This window comes from Dysidea avara, chromosome 5 (genome assembly GCF_963678975.1).
Source record: "Dysidea avara chromosome 5, odDysAvar1.4, whole genome shotgun sequence".
Lineage (NCBI taxonomy): Eukaryota > Metazoa > Porifera > Demospongiae > Dictyoceratida > Dysideidae > Dysidea > Dysidea avara.
The window spans coordinates 16,546,050-16,565,997 of NC_089276.1; the positions used below are offsets into that span (position 1 = coordinate 16,546,050).

The window sequence follows — 19,948 nt, forward strand, 5'->3', positions numbered from 1 at the left end:
CCATAAATGTACTCTGAGCTAACTCAATAGTAAATGTTTTTAATACTGAAATATTGGCTCCATTGTAAATGTTTAAAAACAGGTTATTTACCACATTTTGAAAGATTTTCTGATTATTGTAAATTTGAGATACATTCATGCTATTTAAGCAAAACGAAGATTTTGGATATACTTGTATGGTTTCCTGAGTAGCTAGAAATGGGTTTAGAACCTAGTTTTAGAGTTTCAAAACATTCCCTAAGGCAATGATTTTGATGTGGCACCGTATCTCAAATGATTTAGTATACCGTAGATTCCCTAAAATTTCGGCATCTCTAAATATTCGGCACTCCCAATGCTTTGAACGCAATGTGCTCTAAATTTCGGCAAGCGCAGGAAAGTTTCTAATTATAAGCGCACTAATTTTTCGGCACTTGGAGCACTAGTTGACGAAGGTCTCTGGACTGAGTACTGAGGATTCCCAGTGATCTCACACAATATGCTACCTTTATGCTGGATGAAGCACCAAGTGTGAAATTGTTCAGGGAACGTGCCCAACGATATCATCGTGTGACATGGCTACCGCGAAACGATATTCGTTTCTGTTCACAGAATAAAATCTCTCCTAGCCCCACCACATCTCCTTGTAACATGATACACCCTCAGATAATGCTTTGTTAAGCCATGGAACACTTCATGTAGCATCTGACTTATCACGAGATAGTTTAATAATATTATGGATTGTGGTTTCTATTTTTATTACTTGTTGAAATCCTTAACTGATATTACATCTGGGTGATTGTATTCAAAAGCGATGTAGTAATGACATTGACCATCTCTCCTGGATAATGTAGGCAATCATAGTATATAGTGCTGCGGCCAAGTGTGTATTGTGGTATCGTCAGCTCCGCCTCAAGGCGTTCCTGTTGGTCCCTGTAGAGAGAAATTCAGAATCGCAAATAACATAGCCATGAAGCGTGCAGACTGTATTAGGAATAGATCCCTAAAAATTCAACAATATCACCGTGTTGGTGCATTTTTTCCTAATTGTTCGGCCAGACACGAACGGAATTAATTTATTACTTCCAAATTTTTAGGGAATCTACGGTACCTTGCTGAATCAACTTTCACAGAAAATTTGGTGCTTTTATCATAAAGTGAACGCTTTCATCAAAATTTCTTGCTTAGTCACTCTACTAAAAATTTTGATAAAGTTATAGTATTTTGGTCTGAATGTGCAGTCGTGCTAGATATGAAGGTCAGTTCTGTGCAATTTAGCCATTTTAAAAGCTTATCTACCAGTTTCCTAGGCTTTTTAGTAGTGTTGTATAATGATTTTTTTGAATCTATTGTATTTAAAGCATATTTATAAATATTGTCCGCCCACACAATTTAATTATCAAAATCGAATCGATATTGTGATATTTTACTGATTATCAATCGATATCATATCGAAATCAAAGTCCTGATATTGCACACCCCTATTAATAAACCTGTATTCTTCAGGTCGCCAACTACCTTACACCTCGATAATTTTAAGTTCGCTTTGCCATTACTGCAGTAAAAGTAGTTCCATACACTAGAGAAACCAAATAACAATGAAATGAAAATTTGTGAGGTCTCCTTTGGGCTACTATTTGTGCAAAAACCCAACACAATCGTGCATTTTTCAAATTCCTGTTAATTAAATATAATCTACTTAGCCAAGTGTACCATCTGGAAAACTTTCCATCTCGTATGCCAATAACTTTCACTATTTATGTGACTGGTATCTCAGTCTTTTGCAATGATTTTGGACTTGCAAGTACCAGGCCTTTGTCTCCAGTAGCATCACATGTTTGTTTGTGGTATGATGTAATAGTGTTCTGACCTGTTACAAACACTAATCATTGGTGAAAACTGCGGTATTGTTGTACCTGTGGAATGATGAGATGCAATAAGAATGATGTACCGTAGGCAGGGAAATTTGCGTGTAAAAATATTTTTGTTTCAGAAATTTTCGAGTAAAAATATTTTCGTGGGTGCAGAGCGACATTATAGTGTAGTACGTATGTACAAGTTGAGCTGGATCTGAAAAACAGCTAATAAGTAACTTAAAAATGGATTTTTCTCAAGAGAGTAAAACATGTCAGCCAACCAGACGATTATTGGTGACAGCAAAAGTGTCAACAACAGACATGTGTACTTTGGCTCTATTAAAAGGGCTGTAATGGACCTTACACTTTTATGGCTTCCTCTTAGGAAGTGCATGGTGAATTCTTTGATTGGATTATGTCAGACATTTGAAAAAAAGATTTTTAGCGGGTCAAGCTGTACTTCAAATAAGCCATGCTACAAATAAGCCAAATTTCAAGATATGTGTAATTGCATCCATGTGTTATTAAATGATTTTGAGGATCCAGCTCAACGCATACATACTATAGTAAAACCAACTGGTCCACCAGCTAAGGTGTGTGTCTTGGTTGTAACGGTACTACAACAACTGTCTCAGTGTTAAACTTGGGACTACCATGGTGTTCAGAACCAACTGTTGTAATAAGTGATCAGTTTTGCCATCTGGTTAAAAATTTAGTTCATATTTTGAATGGCTGAAGTTCAACTGCACATGTCACACGACTACAGTATCAGTATAGCTATAGTTAAGACTGTATACATATGTAGGTATTTTCCAGTTATTTTTCAAGTGTGTATCTAATCCGTCACTAACTATGTATTACACAGCTCAAAATGTATGATTAAATCATTCAGTGGTCAGTGTACCATAAACATTTCTTGTTGCCTGTTCACAGGAATATCCATTTGTACTGGACCCATTCCAGAAGGAAGCCATTAATTGTGTTGAGAATAAACAGTCAGTGTTAGTTTCTGCCCACACCTCAGCTGGAAAGACTGCATTAGCAGAATAAGCTAAGTATGCTGTGGAACCTGTGTGAACCTTGGGAGAAAAGCAACTTCTCTCAACAATAATTCTATATGCATCCTGTACTGTGTTAGTATATGTATATATGATAAAATTTAGTATTATATATTCTGCGGGTTGTGTATGTCATTCAGTTGTTGCAATTTTATGTTTGTAGGTGTATGATTACTTTATAATTGAGGGAGACCCAGAGAGTCATCTACACCACTCCTATTAAGGTTAGGGGATGAGTACAAGTATTATAAAAATGCTTGTGTCTTCAGTTAGGGCATATTGAACATTATTGGTTTATAGGCCCTTAGCAGCCATAAGTATTGTGAGATGTATGAACAATTTCAAGATTTGGAGCTGATGACGGGTGATGTTGCTATTAACCCTAGTGCCTCTTGTCTTGTTGTGACAACTGAGGTGAGTGTTAGTAAACAATGAAACACACACACACATGCCACTTAATTTCTGTGTAGATAACTACGTATATTTATAATTTTTCTGTAGATTTTGAGATCAATGTTGTATCATGGATCAGAGGTATGTCTCATAGTATATTTTTACTATTAATACTGTACATTAAATCACTGGTCTAATCTCTGGCTTCCATACTATAGTAAGTAGTGGCTGCTCTTGTACAGTACAACCACTCTCCACATACATACATGCACATTAATTTTGAGGATTGGTATCACATAGGTAGGTGGCCTTATAATGATGTGTTAGAGCAATGTACTGCTGGATACACTACACTACACCACAGATATAAACACTACATCATATGATACAGGTGATGAGAGAAGGGTGGTTTAGATGAGATCCACTACATGAAGGATAATATATATACCGTACCTCCCTACACACTAATCATTGTGGGTTTGTATTTCCTACAGAGAGAGGTGTAGTGTGGGAAGAGACTATCATCTTGTTGCCAGGTAATGTCCACTATGTGTTCCTGTCAGCCACCATACCTAATGCCATAGAGTTTGCCAAGTGGATATGTCACCTGCATAAACAGGTCAGCCATTAATGCAATAATTTTGTTTACTGCTATATAGTGTAGTTAGGGTGATCAAGCCTTAGTGAGCCAATTATGAGAATAGCTGTGATGCTTGAATGCTTGAATGTATGGTAATTTTATCTCCTTAATAAGGCTATCAGCATATAGACCAAACATTACAACCAGAAACCACCTAAGTGTAATATAGCTCAACCACTAAGTCAAAGTGCTTAACCATACCAACCATGTAAACACCAGAGCTGACAAAGTTCTATACCATTTAAAGACCTGTGGATGGCTACCCACAAATTTAATTACCAAGGCCACATCCAGTATTGTAGCCTTGGCACAACCAATGTTTTTCCACTATTGATTTTTCAGGACATCATTATTGGAATGCTACCCCTGGCCCTAATATAAATCACCTGTTAGAATAGGAACCTAAGCTATCAGACTGAGACAATTAATTGTGGGTAGCCAAGCCCACATCTTATGAGGGGCTCTAAATAGCATAGAAACTGATGTCGGCTTGTTCTAAGTGATTTAGAAAATTTTCTTAAACAAAGTTCGTAAAGAAAGAGTGAGAGCAAGTGGCAAACTGTGCGTGATAACATTGGGATTTATAATTGGGATTTATCCTTAAGTTGAGTTGATTGTGTTATAGTGCTACTGCACTGGTATGACATTCATAGCATTGCATGATAATAGTGTTAGTATCAAGTAGTTACTGTACTATGCAGGCCTAGCTAGAATGACATTTGTCTTGTCAGTTAGTAAGCTATTAAGAAGCAAACTGGATGCTAGCATTGAGATTATCCTTTAGTTTATTGTGTCATTGCTACACCATGACATTGTTGTATTGAACATCTACAGTAGATCTCAACATTAATTTGTCCAGAAAGTAAGCTAACAGTACGGACATTTTGTTTTTGGCTTTGCCAATTTTCATTTAATGAATGTAATAAATAACCATTAGTAACCCTGCCATAGGTTTCTATTGCATTTAGTAACCTCAGACATCAAAGGAAGCATTATGTAAAATTTTTTAATACTTATAAATGTTAATACCTATGCAATTCTGGCCTGTCAACCTTGAGATACTGACTGGTATACAGTATTTGTATGTCATGCTCCAAGTTTAATTAGGGATCATAGAAAAAGTAGGGAAACAAGGGAGGCCACCTACACCTGCAGATATACTATTAAACATGTAATCCCTGTGGTATAGGTGACCTCCCTTATTTCCTGACATATACTTTTTCTGTGATCCTAGAATTCCTACTTGTTTGTTTACTTTTTTGTAGCATTATTATAACTGTGAACCCACCCATACCACATCAAAGGAAAGGATGATGCCAGAGATAATGTTTTCGTCTGAACATACAGCCCAGCTATCAATTACTGTCTCAAGTGAACTGGCCATTACGCTTCACTTTCAGCTACGTATGTTCAGCCCTTTGTACAGTATTACAAATGAAGAAGCATCTCTGCAACCAATCTAGTCACCATAAAAATTACGGACGATTTGCAAGCCCCAAGTGAATTAAGTCAGTGGCCATATGAGCTATTATGCTTTGCTTTCATCTATGTTCAGTCAGTTACACAGTGTTACAAATGAAGAACAGTACAAAAAGCATCTCAGCAATCAATCTAGCCACTATGGAAAATACAAGCAAAAACCATAGCTAATAGCCAACACAGCCACAGAGAAGCTGCGTTGCGCTATTGCGAATCAACACCTTGCGTTGCCAGCAAAAAGAACTGGAACACAGAGGAGGACAAAGGCAAGTCTATGATGCGTGTATTGTACGTACTGCAGTTGGCAAAAAGGCACATCTCGGGACTAAGCAACATCGAGCAGTAAAGAAATCAAGCCTGTAGCCTTATCCATTGTTGAGTTATGCAGCATCAGTCCATCAGGCAGCATAAATGTGCAGTACTACCGTACTATATGATAATATCTGTCGTATAGTAATTTCAGTTGTGCCTAACTTCAAATTAAATTAAGCATATATAAAGTCCCACACAACTGCATTCATGTGTACTCTCTACCCCACTACAGCCATGTCACGTAGTCTATACTGATTATCATCCTGTACCATCACAACACTACCTGTTCCCTGCTGGAGCTGATGGCTTGTATCTGGTAGTGGATGAGAAGGTACTGTGTGTCTATCAGTTTATGTGTTGTGTATTGTTCACTTATCAGGGTAACTTTAGAGAGGCTAACTTTCAGAAGGCGATGAACAAGTTAAATGATGGAGGACAGCCAGAGACCAAAGGAAGAAGAGAAAGCAGTAAAAGTAACTTTGACCATTTGTTTTCTAGTACTCTGTATTTCTAATTACTACCTACGTAAGTTTTCCTTTAAACCGACCTGGATAAGCAGGATACTTCTTTAGTACTATTACCTTTAGTTTCCTATCCATGCAGGTCCATCAAGGTGGTTAAGATGACAATGGAGCGTAACCTTCAGCCGGTGATTGTGTTCAGCTTCAGTAAGAGAGACTGTGAGGCATATGCTCTACAAATGTCTAAATTGGACTTTAACTCTGGTAAGGGCGCTGTGTAATATGTGCAATGTGTGTAGTTGTGTGGTGCTCAGAATGTCGATAAAGTGTTAAGGTAAAGTGTTAATCACAATCGTTTATACAATATAGCAATATGTTCATCACAGCAACTGTTTCCATTAGTTACCATATTTCCTTGATTAAATGCCATACCTTCAATGGTAGCCACATTTGTGTGGTGCGACTTTCGATTTCAAAAATAAAGGCTTAAATGTCATCCAGTGGTGGCTGATTTTGATTAGTCACTCACCACATCAAAGCAATTTTAAGGTATTAAAGCATGCAGCGTCTAATCAAGTAAATACAGTAATTAATTTTCTGTACATATTCTCATAGGTGACAAGCTTGTTGCTTGCCTCCCTGAAATGTGTGTGTTGCTTTGCTGGCTTTGTATGTTGAGGTGGGAAGGGACCTAAATGCCAACTATGCATGCACCACACAGCTGTGAAATCCCCCCATGAGGATTAGCCTACATAGACAGCAAAACTTAATTGTTTTGTAGTGCACCCAATGGTTACCTGGTACATGACAACATTCACATTTACACACTTCACTTACATGTATTTACATCTATTGAATGTGTTTCAGCTGATGAGAAGAAACTGGTTAAACAGGTTTTCACTAATGCCATCAACTGTCTGTCTGAAGATGACAAGAAACTACCACAGGTAATTTAGTCTGTATGTATTGTGAGTATAGTGAAGGCTCATATTCAGTGTGTTGGGCCTCCACAGGCCTACAAATATGCATGTGTGATTACTGTGATGAGATCATCAGGTGGCCACCAAATCAGCTTTTACTAGGCATATTAGAATTTTTATTAAGGAATGGGGATTGCTGAAAAACTCGTGAAACACTATAATAAAGTATTGCCATACTTAAGCTCGTAGTCTTAGGCTGTATGTGAGTATGTGACCACTGTGATGAGATGGTCAGACCTGTGTAGTCAGAAACATGATACTAAAACTATGTTGAATGCAGAAAAAAATCCCAAACCAAATGGTGTCTTATCCATAGACAGCTAACAGTCTAGCCAGGTGCCTGAGGGGCCATACAGCCTGGGACCCAGGCATATTTCTCTGTATTCAACCTGTATGTAAACATCATGACTTGTCCTGTAAACATCATGACTTGTCCTGTAAACATCATGACTTATGTGTTTTCATCAGGTGTTAATTATTAGCCATTATCCTTAGGGATCAAAGAAACAAAAGTAGTGAAACAAGGGAAAGCTAAAAAGGTGGTGAAACAGGGAAGGTTGCCTATACCTGCAGGGATTTGATGTCCACTAGTATATCTGTAGGCATAGGCAACCTCCCTTGTTTCACCACTTTTTGACTATTTCCTTGTTTCACTACTTTTTTTTTCTTTGATCCCTAATCCAGCTTAAAATTCCTAATTTTCCTTCTACTTGTTTGTGTAACATAGTTATGGCAAATGAACCAGCGCATACCGCATTAAAAGAAAGAATGGTGCCAGGAATGCCTAAAAGTAATTTTACATCAGAACGTGTGCCCAACAATCAATTACGTAACAGAAAGGGAGGTGGCCTTTATGCTTTGTTTTCAGCTATGCTGTACACAGTGTTACAAATGAAAAACAGTTCCGAGAAGCATCTCTGAAATCAGTCCAGTTGACAGGCGATTAGCCATCGCAGCCACAGGGAAGCCACATCGTGCTGTCATAAATCGACACCTTGTGTTGTCAGCGAAAACAACTGGAACACAAAGGAGAACAAAGGCAAGTTCATGATGCAAGTGTTGTAAGTACTGTGGTTGGCGAAAAGGCACATCTCGGAAGGAAGCGACGTAAAACAGTGAAGAAATCAAGCTTATCCATTGTCAAGTTATGCTTGGCTGAAGGAATCAGTTAGTTAGTTAGTCAGTCAGCTTAAATTCTGTTAATTAGAATTTTTTTTTGAATTCCATAAAATTTTTTTTAAATTCCATAGAAATTTTTTGAAGGATTTGGGATTGATCTAAAAAGCCTTTTTTGGCCTTGGAAAATTGAGGCTGGTTTTAGGGTAATATTTTTGGCTGGAAAAGCCCAGTTTTCCATGATCCCTAATATGGTACTACCATACTGTATTATTTTGAGAGTGCATTTGTATGGTCTCTGGTAGCAAATCATGATTGCTTACAGGAAGGGCTCACCATGCAGAGATGATCATCTTAGGGTAAGGGGTACTGTTTCAGCCTTGACTAATGCTACAACAAAGTCCACTCACACCTAAACACCATCCCATAATTTTATGTTTATATAGCTTCTTTAGTGTACGCAACTGTTGATGGTGAAGAGAACTTTGAAATTTTATCATGGTCAGTTAAGTGGAATACAAGTTTATTATACGTCCATCATGGACATGTGGGGGGGAGCACTAAGTGAGCATGGCTGTATAGTTTTTAGCACTAACTTTTGCTGTACATCCATGAAACAAAATAATACTAGACGAAAGAAATTAAATTGTAAAAGAGGAACAGGATCACCAAAAAAATCCATGAAACAAAAAGTGATCATGTAAATCACAAATTCCTATTTTGACTATCTTTATGCTTTATTCATCTTTTAAAATGAGGATTTATGACCACCCCAGCAATCCCTTCTTGTTTCATGACTTCAAGGATCCCTATTCTCCTTTCAAAATTTTTGTTCATATAGTTTAATTTGTTTTATTGATAATGAAGACTGTTGTCAGTTTTCCATTCTACATAGCTGTATGCAGTCAATGTTTTGGTATGTACACATGAACTAATCAAATTGTAATGTGCATACAGAGTGTCCTTAGAGTTTACATTGCGAAGCCTTTAGTAGCTATCAAATTCATTGTAATCTTTGTTGCTTTCAGATACACACTCGACTGCATTATTAGAGTATTTGTGTGACTGCTCTATTAGAGTACTTTTTGAACTTGGATAGCCCACCCACATACGGTAAAGGAAAAATAAAACCACCTTGCAACACTGTATTCATCATAAGCTTCCTGGCTAATGGGTTTAACAAGAACACGTTTTTATTAGCTACAAGCAATGTGTACCAGGAACCTAACTCTAAGTATGAATTTTATGGCTTTGTGTGCATAATGATGTTTGACAAGAAGAAATGGCCTGGTTTTGGCTATTTAATTCAAAAATGAAATCAATAATATGTCATGGACACACACAATGTAAACTTTACTACACGCATGCCTGTGAAACTATATGTGACCAGCTGAGCAAAACCCAGCTGTTTTTGCACATTCGTTGAATTCCATTTCATTGCTTCTCTGTTAGCCAAAATTTCATCCTTTTGTGATGTATTGATTTGAGCTTTGTTTCAGTACATACCAAAGCAATTAAAATGTGCATGGTTTTTATATAGCACTCGTCTGTTTACCCAGTTTATTTCAATATACCGTAGCAAAATATAATTTTGTGACAACAACCAGTTTTCACTCAGCGGATCACATATTATGAACAAAACAGCAAATTTCAGTTTTGTCTCAAATACACATGCTGATTTCTTTTCACTTGTGACTTTCTAGTGCACCTACTGTACATAATATACCATTTACAAATAACCACCGGATGATTATTTTGAGTTGGAGGATGCTTTCCAAGGTGTTTTAGGCATGTGTTCTATTTCTAAAAACCAGGCAGCCATAAAGTTAATACTTTCCCATTCAACGCAACTAGTCAACCATGTATATTTTATTCATTCAGCTAGATAATTGGATTTGAAAAATACTGTAATTTAGTGTATTTCATAATTCATGAATTATTTTGTAATTCTGTAATTACATTGCTATGTGCTGCTAACAAAGCGTAACTATAACAAATCACTGTAAACCGCAAATCACACACAGAAGTATCTTAACTGTTTTATTGTGCATCTATCGTGCTTTCTCACCCAAATTGTTTAGAGAAAGCCTTGAGGCTTCCCTTCATTTTTGTTCGCATAAGTACAGTATGGTGATGCCTCCTTTTAAACTCAAAGGATACGCTATCTCTGGTAGCCTAATAGGCCTTTCAACGTTGTTTTGAAGTTGTTAAACGTCTATAAAACTGAAAGGGAAGACCGTTCACAAAGAGTCGCCATACCCATATTTCAGACCACTGAGAAGAAACCACTGCATAGCAGAGTTTATGTATGTGGAAATTTCATACAGAGCTTTCAATTCCTATATCCTGGCTGCATTTTACCATCTAACAATTTTGCGCGTGTGGGTGCATACGGATAAACATACTGAAGATAGGTAGATAGACACATAGGTAGGTACACACACACTTTTACGAAAACAATTTCAGTAAACCAGGTGCACCCACAGCCGGCCTTTGGCTGGCTGTGGGCACACACTTCGTTTAAAAACATGGGCAATCCCTACTATGAGCCCACTATAGTGGTTCATGAGGAAGTATGCAAGTTTTTATTACTACAGCCATCTGCTTATGGTCAGAAAGATTAGACATGGCTAGAGTTCACCATGTTCAGTTATTGTATACGTGTACCTCACTAGGTGGAGCATGTACTACCACTACTAAAGAGAGGTATTGATATTCATCATTCTGGACTACTACACATACTGAAGGAGACTATTGAGATATTGTTCTCAGAGGGACTTATTAAGGTGAGCTTCCTAATGTCTAGAATAACTGTCTACATATTGTCCAGAGCTTGTTCCATAGAACTTCTGTTAAGAATCTGTTTTGGCCATTTTTATGAATAAGGTATTGGCTTGCTTGACTACCGGAGTTTGATTCTCACAAAAATGAAGAGCAGCTTTGAGGCTTTGCCTAGAGAATTTGCATAAGAAAATGTTACTGACAAACTATAAAACAGTTAAGAAGATACTTTTGTGCAGTATTAGTGGGTTACCTAAAGGTATGCCTCCTTAGCAGTGCTTAGCAATATAATTACAGAATTGCAACAATTTTGAAATACAAATTACTATGATTCAATTGTGTATGTAGCAACAAAGCAAAACCCAATATAAATATTAGTTTAATACACTGTTAATTAATTCCGGTTAGGTTTGTTTGCTGCATGGCGCCTGGTTTTTAGAAGTTGCACAACATCAACTTGTTATGTAACAAATTACTTAAGGCAAGGAGGATAGTAGTGGCTGATTGCTTTAAAAGTTGCATCCAGAAAATTGTTTTGTAATACATATGACTATGGACTTTCTTTGTTTTAACTGTGAACAGATCATATCTGGAGAGTACATTCAGATGAGTGGGCATGCAGTGAGGCGTGGTCTTGACAAGCGAGGCATGGTGATGATGATGGTAGACCAGAAGCTGGACTCTGCTGCCGACAAGAACCTCCTCAAGGTGAGCTAGCCATTGTGTGCTTTCCTACTGTAGCCTTTACTGGTACAAGTGTGTGTTGTGTGTATTCATGTTTGTGTGCATGTGGGGGGTGTGCATGCTTGGGTGAGTGTGTTCCCACGTGTGTAGCTATACATACAAGGCATTTTGGAGAGGAAAACAACGTGCCTGTCATTTATTAGAATGTGCAAATATTTAAATTGGAAACAGTTGCTATGTGGTGCTATGATGAATGCTATACTGTATGAGCAATTGTGATTAACACTTTACCGGCGTTTTGATCACCACATAAATGTAATTTCTTGTTAAAGTTTGTTTGTCAGTACCAAAATTCTGGTAGCATCTTTCATGTGTGGGTTAGAATGGAAAGAAGATAAGTTGACTATTTAGATATGTAACAAGCAAAAAAGCAGTCAACAAGGATGGGATTTGAACCCATGAGTGCAGAGCACCATTCCATCACCATAACCACTCAGCCACCTTGTCATGCCTTAGTTGTGCAGTTCAACATTTTGTTGGTGGTTGGTGGCATGACATGATTACTAAAGTTGATATGTATAGGAGTGTAGCGTTCTCTCTAATTTCAGGGTCTGGTTACTGTGTATTGATGAACCATTAAGCCTGTAGAGTTCAGATGTATCCATTGTAATGTGCATGTGTGTGGCTTATATTACCTTGATCCCTTAGAATACATTGTGGCATAGGCAGTGGAGACGGGGGGGGGGGCCTTGGCCCCCATACTTTTATGGGAAATGTTTGCAAGAAAAGATCAAGATACTCTAATAGAACAGTCAATTCTAGATACTCTAATAGAGCAGTCACAGTATTCAGAGAAGCAGTGTAGTAACAATCAAATATGGATAGTAGTATGTTTGAAGAACACCAGTGGTCTACTTATCACATCAATGTACAATGAATTTTCATCAAATCTCTTACTATTGAACAATTTAGCTAAAATCATGTATTTGGTCCCCTGGACATATCAGTAACCGATTAAGTATAGAATTACACTAATTTGATATGCACTCCCATATTATATTGGAGTCGTTTAGCATGGGGGTACATTAAATCTCTCGTATCACATTGTACTGTATAGTAGGGACCACAAAGGTGTGGGCCATGAAAAACATCAAAAACCAGTCTCACTTTTCCCAGACAACGATGAGGTAGTATTGATTAGGTACAACTAAGCCCAAACAAGCCTTCAGATCAACCCAAAATGCTTTCAACAAATTGTTACGGAATTTTTAAAATTATATTATTTAACAGGATTTTCTAGTAACTGACTGACTGATGCCTTCAGACAAGTGTAACTTGATAACAGGTAAGGCTACAAGCTTAATTTTTTTACTGATTGATGTCACTTTGGTCTGATAGGTGCCTTTTGACATACCGCAGTACATACAATGTATTCTTCATGGACTTACTAGTGTCCTCCTTTGTGTCCCATTCACTTTTGCTGACAGCAAAAAGTGTTGATTTGGTGGTAGCATGTGATGGCTTCCCTTTCAGTAATTGTCCGTATTTTTCATAGTGGATAAATTGGTGCTTTTCAAACAGTTCTTGATTCATACTGCTGTGTAACAGGTTGACAGAAAAGCGCAGTGGATACTTCACTTTTCAGACGATAATTGAGTAGTGCATGATACACAGTAAAGCAAGAAATGTTATATCTCCACTGTGCACTTTCATTGTGGTATCTTGAGCGCAGTAGGGAACACATTTATTTCCCAAATGTTCTTTGCAAGTTAAAAGGGTTAAACGCTGATGCACACATACAATACTGTACAAAACATATGTAACCTAGTCTGGGAAAACTGGTCTTATTGCTTATTCAAAAGTATCAAGAAATGCCGGTTTTAAATATTTAGTGTATTGTAGCTCACCAATGGTTGAAGCTATGTGTACCAATTTTCACATGTTTTACACCAATTCCTTACCTTCCAGAGCATCCACTATATAAGTAACCAACAGCTAATTTCCTGACATTTTAGATAGTTTTTAAACTGGGGTTGACTGTATCAGGTGAGCTCCATAAGGGTGGGTGGATGAGGCCAGGAAGGAGGGCAAAAGGCTGTTAAAATTTTGAAGAGGAAGGTGTAGGGATAAATTAGGTCAAGTTGTGGGCCATTCAGGTGTCAAAACTGGCTAAAATGGAAGGAAATTTACAACAAAAGCCTTTATTCAACACCATGGAGCACCCAGGCTTACCAGAGCTCCGTTAAGGCCCCAGACCACACATACAGATCACCATTGTGCTTGGGAAAAGCAGACCACCACTGTGCTTGGGAAAGGCAGACCACTCAAGTCTAGCTAATTTTGATTGTGAAATTTGATAGTTTATTTATGTGATTTTGTGTTCTTGGTGAAAATTCAAATCTGCTGTCATGGGCAATAAGACCGGTTTTCCCTGACCTAGTTACATATGTAGAGTAACAACAATGTATTACATTATTCACTCTGTCATGATACCATTATTAGTATTTTAAGTCATTTTACAACTAGAATCAAATAATCAAATGTTGTACCAACAAATAAGTCCAAGAGTATGCCTTGTAACTATCATAAAGTCCTTACTGCGGTTCTTACAACTGTTTGAATAGTTTTTATGTTATGCTCAAAGTACAAGTGAGAAGGAAAGTAGTACTTATTGACAAGATGGCTGAGTGGTTAAGGCGGTGGACTGCTTATCCATTTTGCTCTGAATGCGTCGGTTCGAATCCTATCCTTGTCATTGACATTTTTTATCACTCGTTTTTCATACTTTAATAGTTATATGCAGTAGGGCATGGCGCCTTTCATTTGATTATTTTTCCTCACTTCATCCATCTGTATTCGTTATGTTATGTACTGTTATGTTGGTGTTAGGGTGAGGCCAATCCTCTAAATAGTGCTTTCCACCTCACCTACAACATGGTGCTTAACCTGTTGAGGGTGGAAGAGATCAACCCAGAGTACATGCTGGAGAGGTCCTTCTACCAGTTCCAGAATAACTCCTCCATCCCTGTACTAGAGGAAAGTGAGTAACAGCTACAACTGTGTGTGTAGTATTGTGTGTTGTACATGTAGTACATATCTAATCCAAAGCAGCCAAGCTGTAAAAAAACAGTGCGGCCCTCAAAAAGGCTATGGTGAAAAAAGATGTGAAATCCAAGGTGGCGGCCAAGAAATGGCTGTGATGGTAGGTTAATGGTAAAAAATTTAATAACGGCAATTTAGGTGAATTTTATGCCGCTTAAAAAATTCACCTATATTGCCATTGTTAAAATTTTTACCATTAACCTACCATCACAGCCATTTCTTGGCTGCCACCTTGGATTTCACATCTTTTTCACCATAGCCTTTTTGAGGGCCGCACTGTTTTTTTACAGCTTGGCTGTTTTGGATTAGATTTCATTCCTTTTTGTATTTGTATACCCCAAAGCCAGCCTATGGCCGGCTTTGGGACTTTTTTAACCTGTGTTTTTTTCTTTACCACAGGAAGAAGAAAAGATGAAGCAGATGTACTTTAAATATTTCTGATTTAAATCAGTAAATGTACAAATTATATATATAATACATATATTTATTATAGAACTCTCCATGGTGGTTTCTTTGTAACTGAACACTCTACAAGGTGACTTCTTTTTGCTGCTCTCTCTACAGGGTGAATTGTTTGTAGTTGAAAAATCTACAAGGTAACTTCTTCTAGCTGATTTCTTTACAGGGTGATTTGTTTGTAGCTGAACACTCTACAAGGTATCTTCTTCTAGTTGATCTTTCTACAGGGTGATTTGTTTGTAGCTGAACTCTCTACAAGGAATCTTCTTCTAGTTGATCTTTCTACAGGGTGATTTGTTTGTAGCTGAACTCTCTACAAGGTATCTTCTTCTAGTTGATCTTTCTACAGGGTGATTTGTTTGTAGCTGAACTCTCTACAAGGAATCTTCTTCTAGCTGAACTCTCTACAGGTGATTTGTTTGCAGCTGAACTATCTACATGATGGTTTCTTTGTAGCTGAACTCTCTACAAGGTAACTTCTTCTAGCTGATCTTTCCACAGGGTGATTTGTTTGTAGCTGAATTCTCTACAAGGAAACTTCTTTTAGCTGATCTCTCTACAGGGAGATTTGTTTGTAGCTGAACTCTCTGCAGGTGATTTGTTTGCAGCTGAACTCTCTACATGATGGTTTCTTTGTAGCTGAACTCTCTACAAGGTAACTTCTTCTAGCTGATCTCTCTACAGGGAGATTTGTTTGTAGCTGAACTCACTACAGGTGATTTGTTTGCAGCTGAACTCTCTACATGATGGTTTCTTTGTAGCTGAACTTTCTACAAGGTAACTTCTTTTAGCTGATGTCTCTACAAGGTCACTAGTTTATAGCTGAACTCTCTACAAGATGGTTTCTTTGTAACTGAACTCTCTACAAGGTGATTTCTTCTAGCTGATCTTTCTACAGGGTGATTTGTTTGTAGTTGAACTCTCTATAAGGAAACTTCTTCTAGCTGATCTCTCTACAGGAGATTTGTTTGTAGCTGAACTCTCTACAAGTGATTTGTTTGCAGCTGAACTCTCTACATGATGGTTTCTTTGTAGCTGAACTTTCTACAAGGTAACTTCTTCTATTGATCTCTCTACAGGGCTATTTGCTTGTAGCTGAACTCTCTACTTGGTAGTTTCTTTGTAGCTGAACTCTACAAGGTGATATCTTCTAGCTGAACTATCTCTTTCCATAGTTGCGTGAACTCCCTACAAGGTAACTTCTTCTAGCTGATCTCTCTACAGGGTGAATTGTTTGTAGCTGATCTCTCTACAGGGTGACTTGTTTCTAGCTGATCTCTATACAGGTTACTTGTTTCTAGCCGATCTCTTGAATTCTCTTCAGGGTGACTGCTCTATTAGGATGACTGCTCTATTAGAGTATCTTGATCTCGCACTTGCTGCACCAAGTTAGAGTTTGTGTTATAACTCCGTGGCTTTAAGTCTGATTCTTCTACACCATTGAAGAGCCTTTCTAATATGATTACTCCATCTGTAAAACGATTTTCAAAGCATTACCCCAAGCGGTTTATCTGGTAGGTGTGGCAAGCAGTCGCTTTTTATTATATAGCTAATCTCAATTGCGTAATTGTTACACACTGTTGGGTTTTTCGTTGTATCTTCCTGGTTTTTGGCTTGATTTCTTTCAAACCACAAAAGGTTTGAGATTCCATAGTTAACCCATTCACCCACCGATTTTCAGCTTCTTCCCATACGCGGTTTACCCTGTAGGCATGACAACATATTGGTGTTATTTTTCGTGAATAATCAATCATAACTCCTTTCCTGTTTATCGTGTTCTAGCCAAAGTCGGTACAAAGATGCGCCTTTATACCCCCCTTCTGTGTGCTAAACTTCAAGGCAATCGGATATTGCGTTCACGTTTTATAGCAGTTTTTGTAAGTGTGCGAAAAGAGGAAGAAAAATAAGAAGAAAAGAAGAAACTAAGCCAATTTTTGAAGTCGCATATCTTGGGAACGCTTGAAGTGATTTCGTTCAAATTTGGATGTGCTGAAGTTGGAGGGAGTATCCACAGCAAAAATCGTCTTGTTTCACCAAGGCAGCACAGAGCTACGGAGGTGTGAAAATTGCGTTTTCTTTCTTCCTGTCAATATACTCACGGGTGTTGCGCGCCGGCTTCTTGGGCCGCACGACACACTATTGTGTGTCTTGATGTATGCACACTGAGTTTTCTTGTAATGAATGTTGTGAGTAACCAGGGAACCATTCTACCCAGGGAACAAATGCATGTCCATGTCTCACTTACTGGGTTAGGATACCCTGCCCCCCAGAATGATTTGCCTGCACTTACAAGCAGTGCACAGGTGGCTCAGTGTGTCACCAGTTATGCATGACTATATAACAATGGCAACTACAGGTTTGTTTTGTTTGTATGTGTGTGTTAAAAAGGTGTTTACATGGAAAAGTATGTACCTTCTGCCCACGTTTCTACAGGGGAGGTATAACGAGGTGGATATTCCTCATGAAGAAGAGATAGCCACCTACTACAAACTGAGGCAACAACTAGGAAAAGAGAGTGCAGCAATTCATCGTGATGCTGCCCTTTCTATGACTAGGCAAAATAGTGGATGTGGGACAATTGCAATAAAATGTGCATTTTATCTACTCTACATGGATACTGGATAAAGAAATTCAGTCTAAAATACAAGTCTCACTTGCATGGTACCTTTTACACTAGTGCAAATTATTCACAGAGCTACTGCTACCCAGCAAGAGGATTGTAATAAGTATATTGACAATTTGGTCAAGCCATGTGTACATATACGTATGTGTATATACTGTGTGGTGTCTTGTGTCTTACTGTATACATGTACAAGGATAAAATTAATGATGTGATGGCATTATTAATTGTGTTTATATACAGGTTGAGAATGGTACTAAAGATTTTGGCTGGGGATGTATTGTAAACTTTCAGAGGAAGTTCCAGTCAAAGGTTAACTGAGAGCAATTCTGTTGCTTTTTCTGTAGCTGGTATACAGGTACGTGTATTGGTATTGAAATAATGTTACTGCAGTGTTCTGCCTGTTCTAGAGCATAACAAAGCTGGTATATGTGGCAGAGGTGTTTCTACGTTGTGCTAGTGACAGTATCAAACAAGCTCCCAACCTGCCCCCTCATCTACCGCCTGATGGAGACAAGGGAGAAATGTTGGTGAGTAGAAAATGTTTAAAACTCTACTAGTATTTTAAAATATTTACTCATGGTATTATTTTGTACAAGTTCACCATAATACAATATCCCCATGGACTCCTGTATCAATTCAGTGGAACCAGTCTAAACCAGCCACTTTCAGTCTGGCTTTAATGAGCAAGTGACAGGTGAATTAATGTATAGATGTCTCATTTGAAGAATTTATAGTTGGTCTTAATGGAAAGGTGGCCTAGGTTTCATACTAAGACAGGTTCCACTGTAATTGTGATGAAGTCACCAATTGTGTTACTCTATACATGCTCGTGACTTATTTTCTGTTGTCCTTGCTTTGATACAATCATGATGTGCAGTCTCACTTAGCTTCTGTTTTATAGTTGAATACCAGAAATTTAACTGTATATCCGGCAAAATGGCAGCAAGACTTTGATGTGACATAATGTCAGATCAACAAAGACTAGTTATAATCTGCTAGTAGCTACTGTGAGTGTCCATAATATGTAAACGATGATTCTTCTGTTTCTGCCAATTCCACACTAAATCTTCTTTCCCGTCGGTAGAAGCCGATAATTAGCTGTTTTTCCATAATCGGAAATCAGTTGTAATGGGCTGTGGCCAGCAGATTATTCAGCTTCAGCAGTTGGAGGACTGGTCAAAGGTTCTGGCATGTACTTAGGTAATTTGTTTATGTTTTGTGGTAACCACACAGCCAACCCTATAATAAGCAGTGAAGTTTGGAGCCCTAGCCGGGCAGGTAAAAACAGTGGACCTGAAGACCCTCGGGTATCCAACTCTTCTTGGAATTTTATACAATTCACAATATTCTATACTAACAACACTATTCTACTATACTATATTCTATACTATAATTATTCTATACAACTTGACTTGCACTCACTTTTTTTGTAGATGACGAAGAGGAGAGGTCAACACTTTTGCAATGGAATGACTTACCCAAGGAAGTAGTACTGGTAAAAAGAACATCGTCGTTCAAACGCTCGCTAGACCAATACTGGAGGGAAACTTGATATGTACATTGTCAAAGGCCTTTGGCCTATTAATCATTAATGTACTATTTTTGTATTTTAAATAAATATGAAGTGCACATATCAAGGATCTTTTCCACTGATACATGCAAAGTGCTTTATGATGTCAATGAATCAAGGTGTTAAACTCAGTCCCTTTATAAAGCCTCAGGACAACACCTCTCTAGTATGTTCCTTGCTGTTACTACCAAGGGAAAGCTAGAGTTCCTACAGTCACGGTAAGGGAAAGTTTAGAGTTTGTTAACTTTTTTCTAACACAATAATTGAACTCCTATATCACTGCATCAAAGAAAGGAATGGTGCCAGAGGGGCACCGTTCTTTAAGTTTGATTGTTCCGTCCTGGCCTTGGTATGGGACTGTACCAATTCAGATAGATGCCATCTTACCTCACTGGAGCCTAGGATCCTTCCAACACACCTGAACACCAGGATTCATCCAATGCCTCATGGATAAG

General features: G+C 38.0%; 1 protein-coding gene across 1 annotated transcript; it reads left to right on the forward strand.

Annotated features, from left to right (window-relative positions):
* Positions 1-3,220: 3,220 nt before the first annotated feature.
* On the forward strand, positions 3,221-19,563 carry LOC136255051 (exosome RNA helicase MTR4-like). Its single transcript, XM_066047770.1, has 14 exons — positions 3,221-3,317; positions 3,395-3,427; positions 3,781-3,822; positions 3,871-3,905; positions 5,950-6,048; positions 6,097-6,221; positions 6,321-6,442; positions 7,046-7,125; positions 10,950-11,060; positions 11,638-11,763; positions 14,629-14,779; positions 17,734-18,278; positions 18,331-18,450; positions 19,357-19,563. Exons 1-12 carry the CDS (start codon positions 3,221-3,223, stop codon positions 17,742-17,744), a joined length of 1,032 nt encoding a protein of 343 aa, XP_065903842.1. The 3' UTR covers positions 17,745-18,278; positions 18,331-18,450; positions 19,357-19,563.
* Positions 19,564-19,948: the final 385 nt, after the last annotated feature.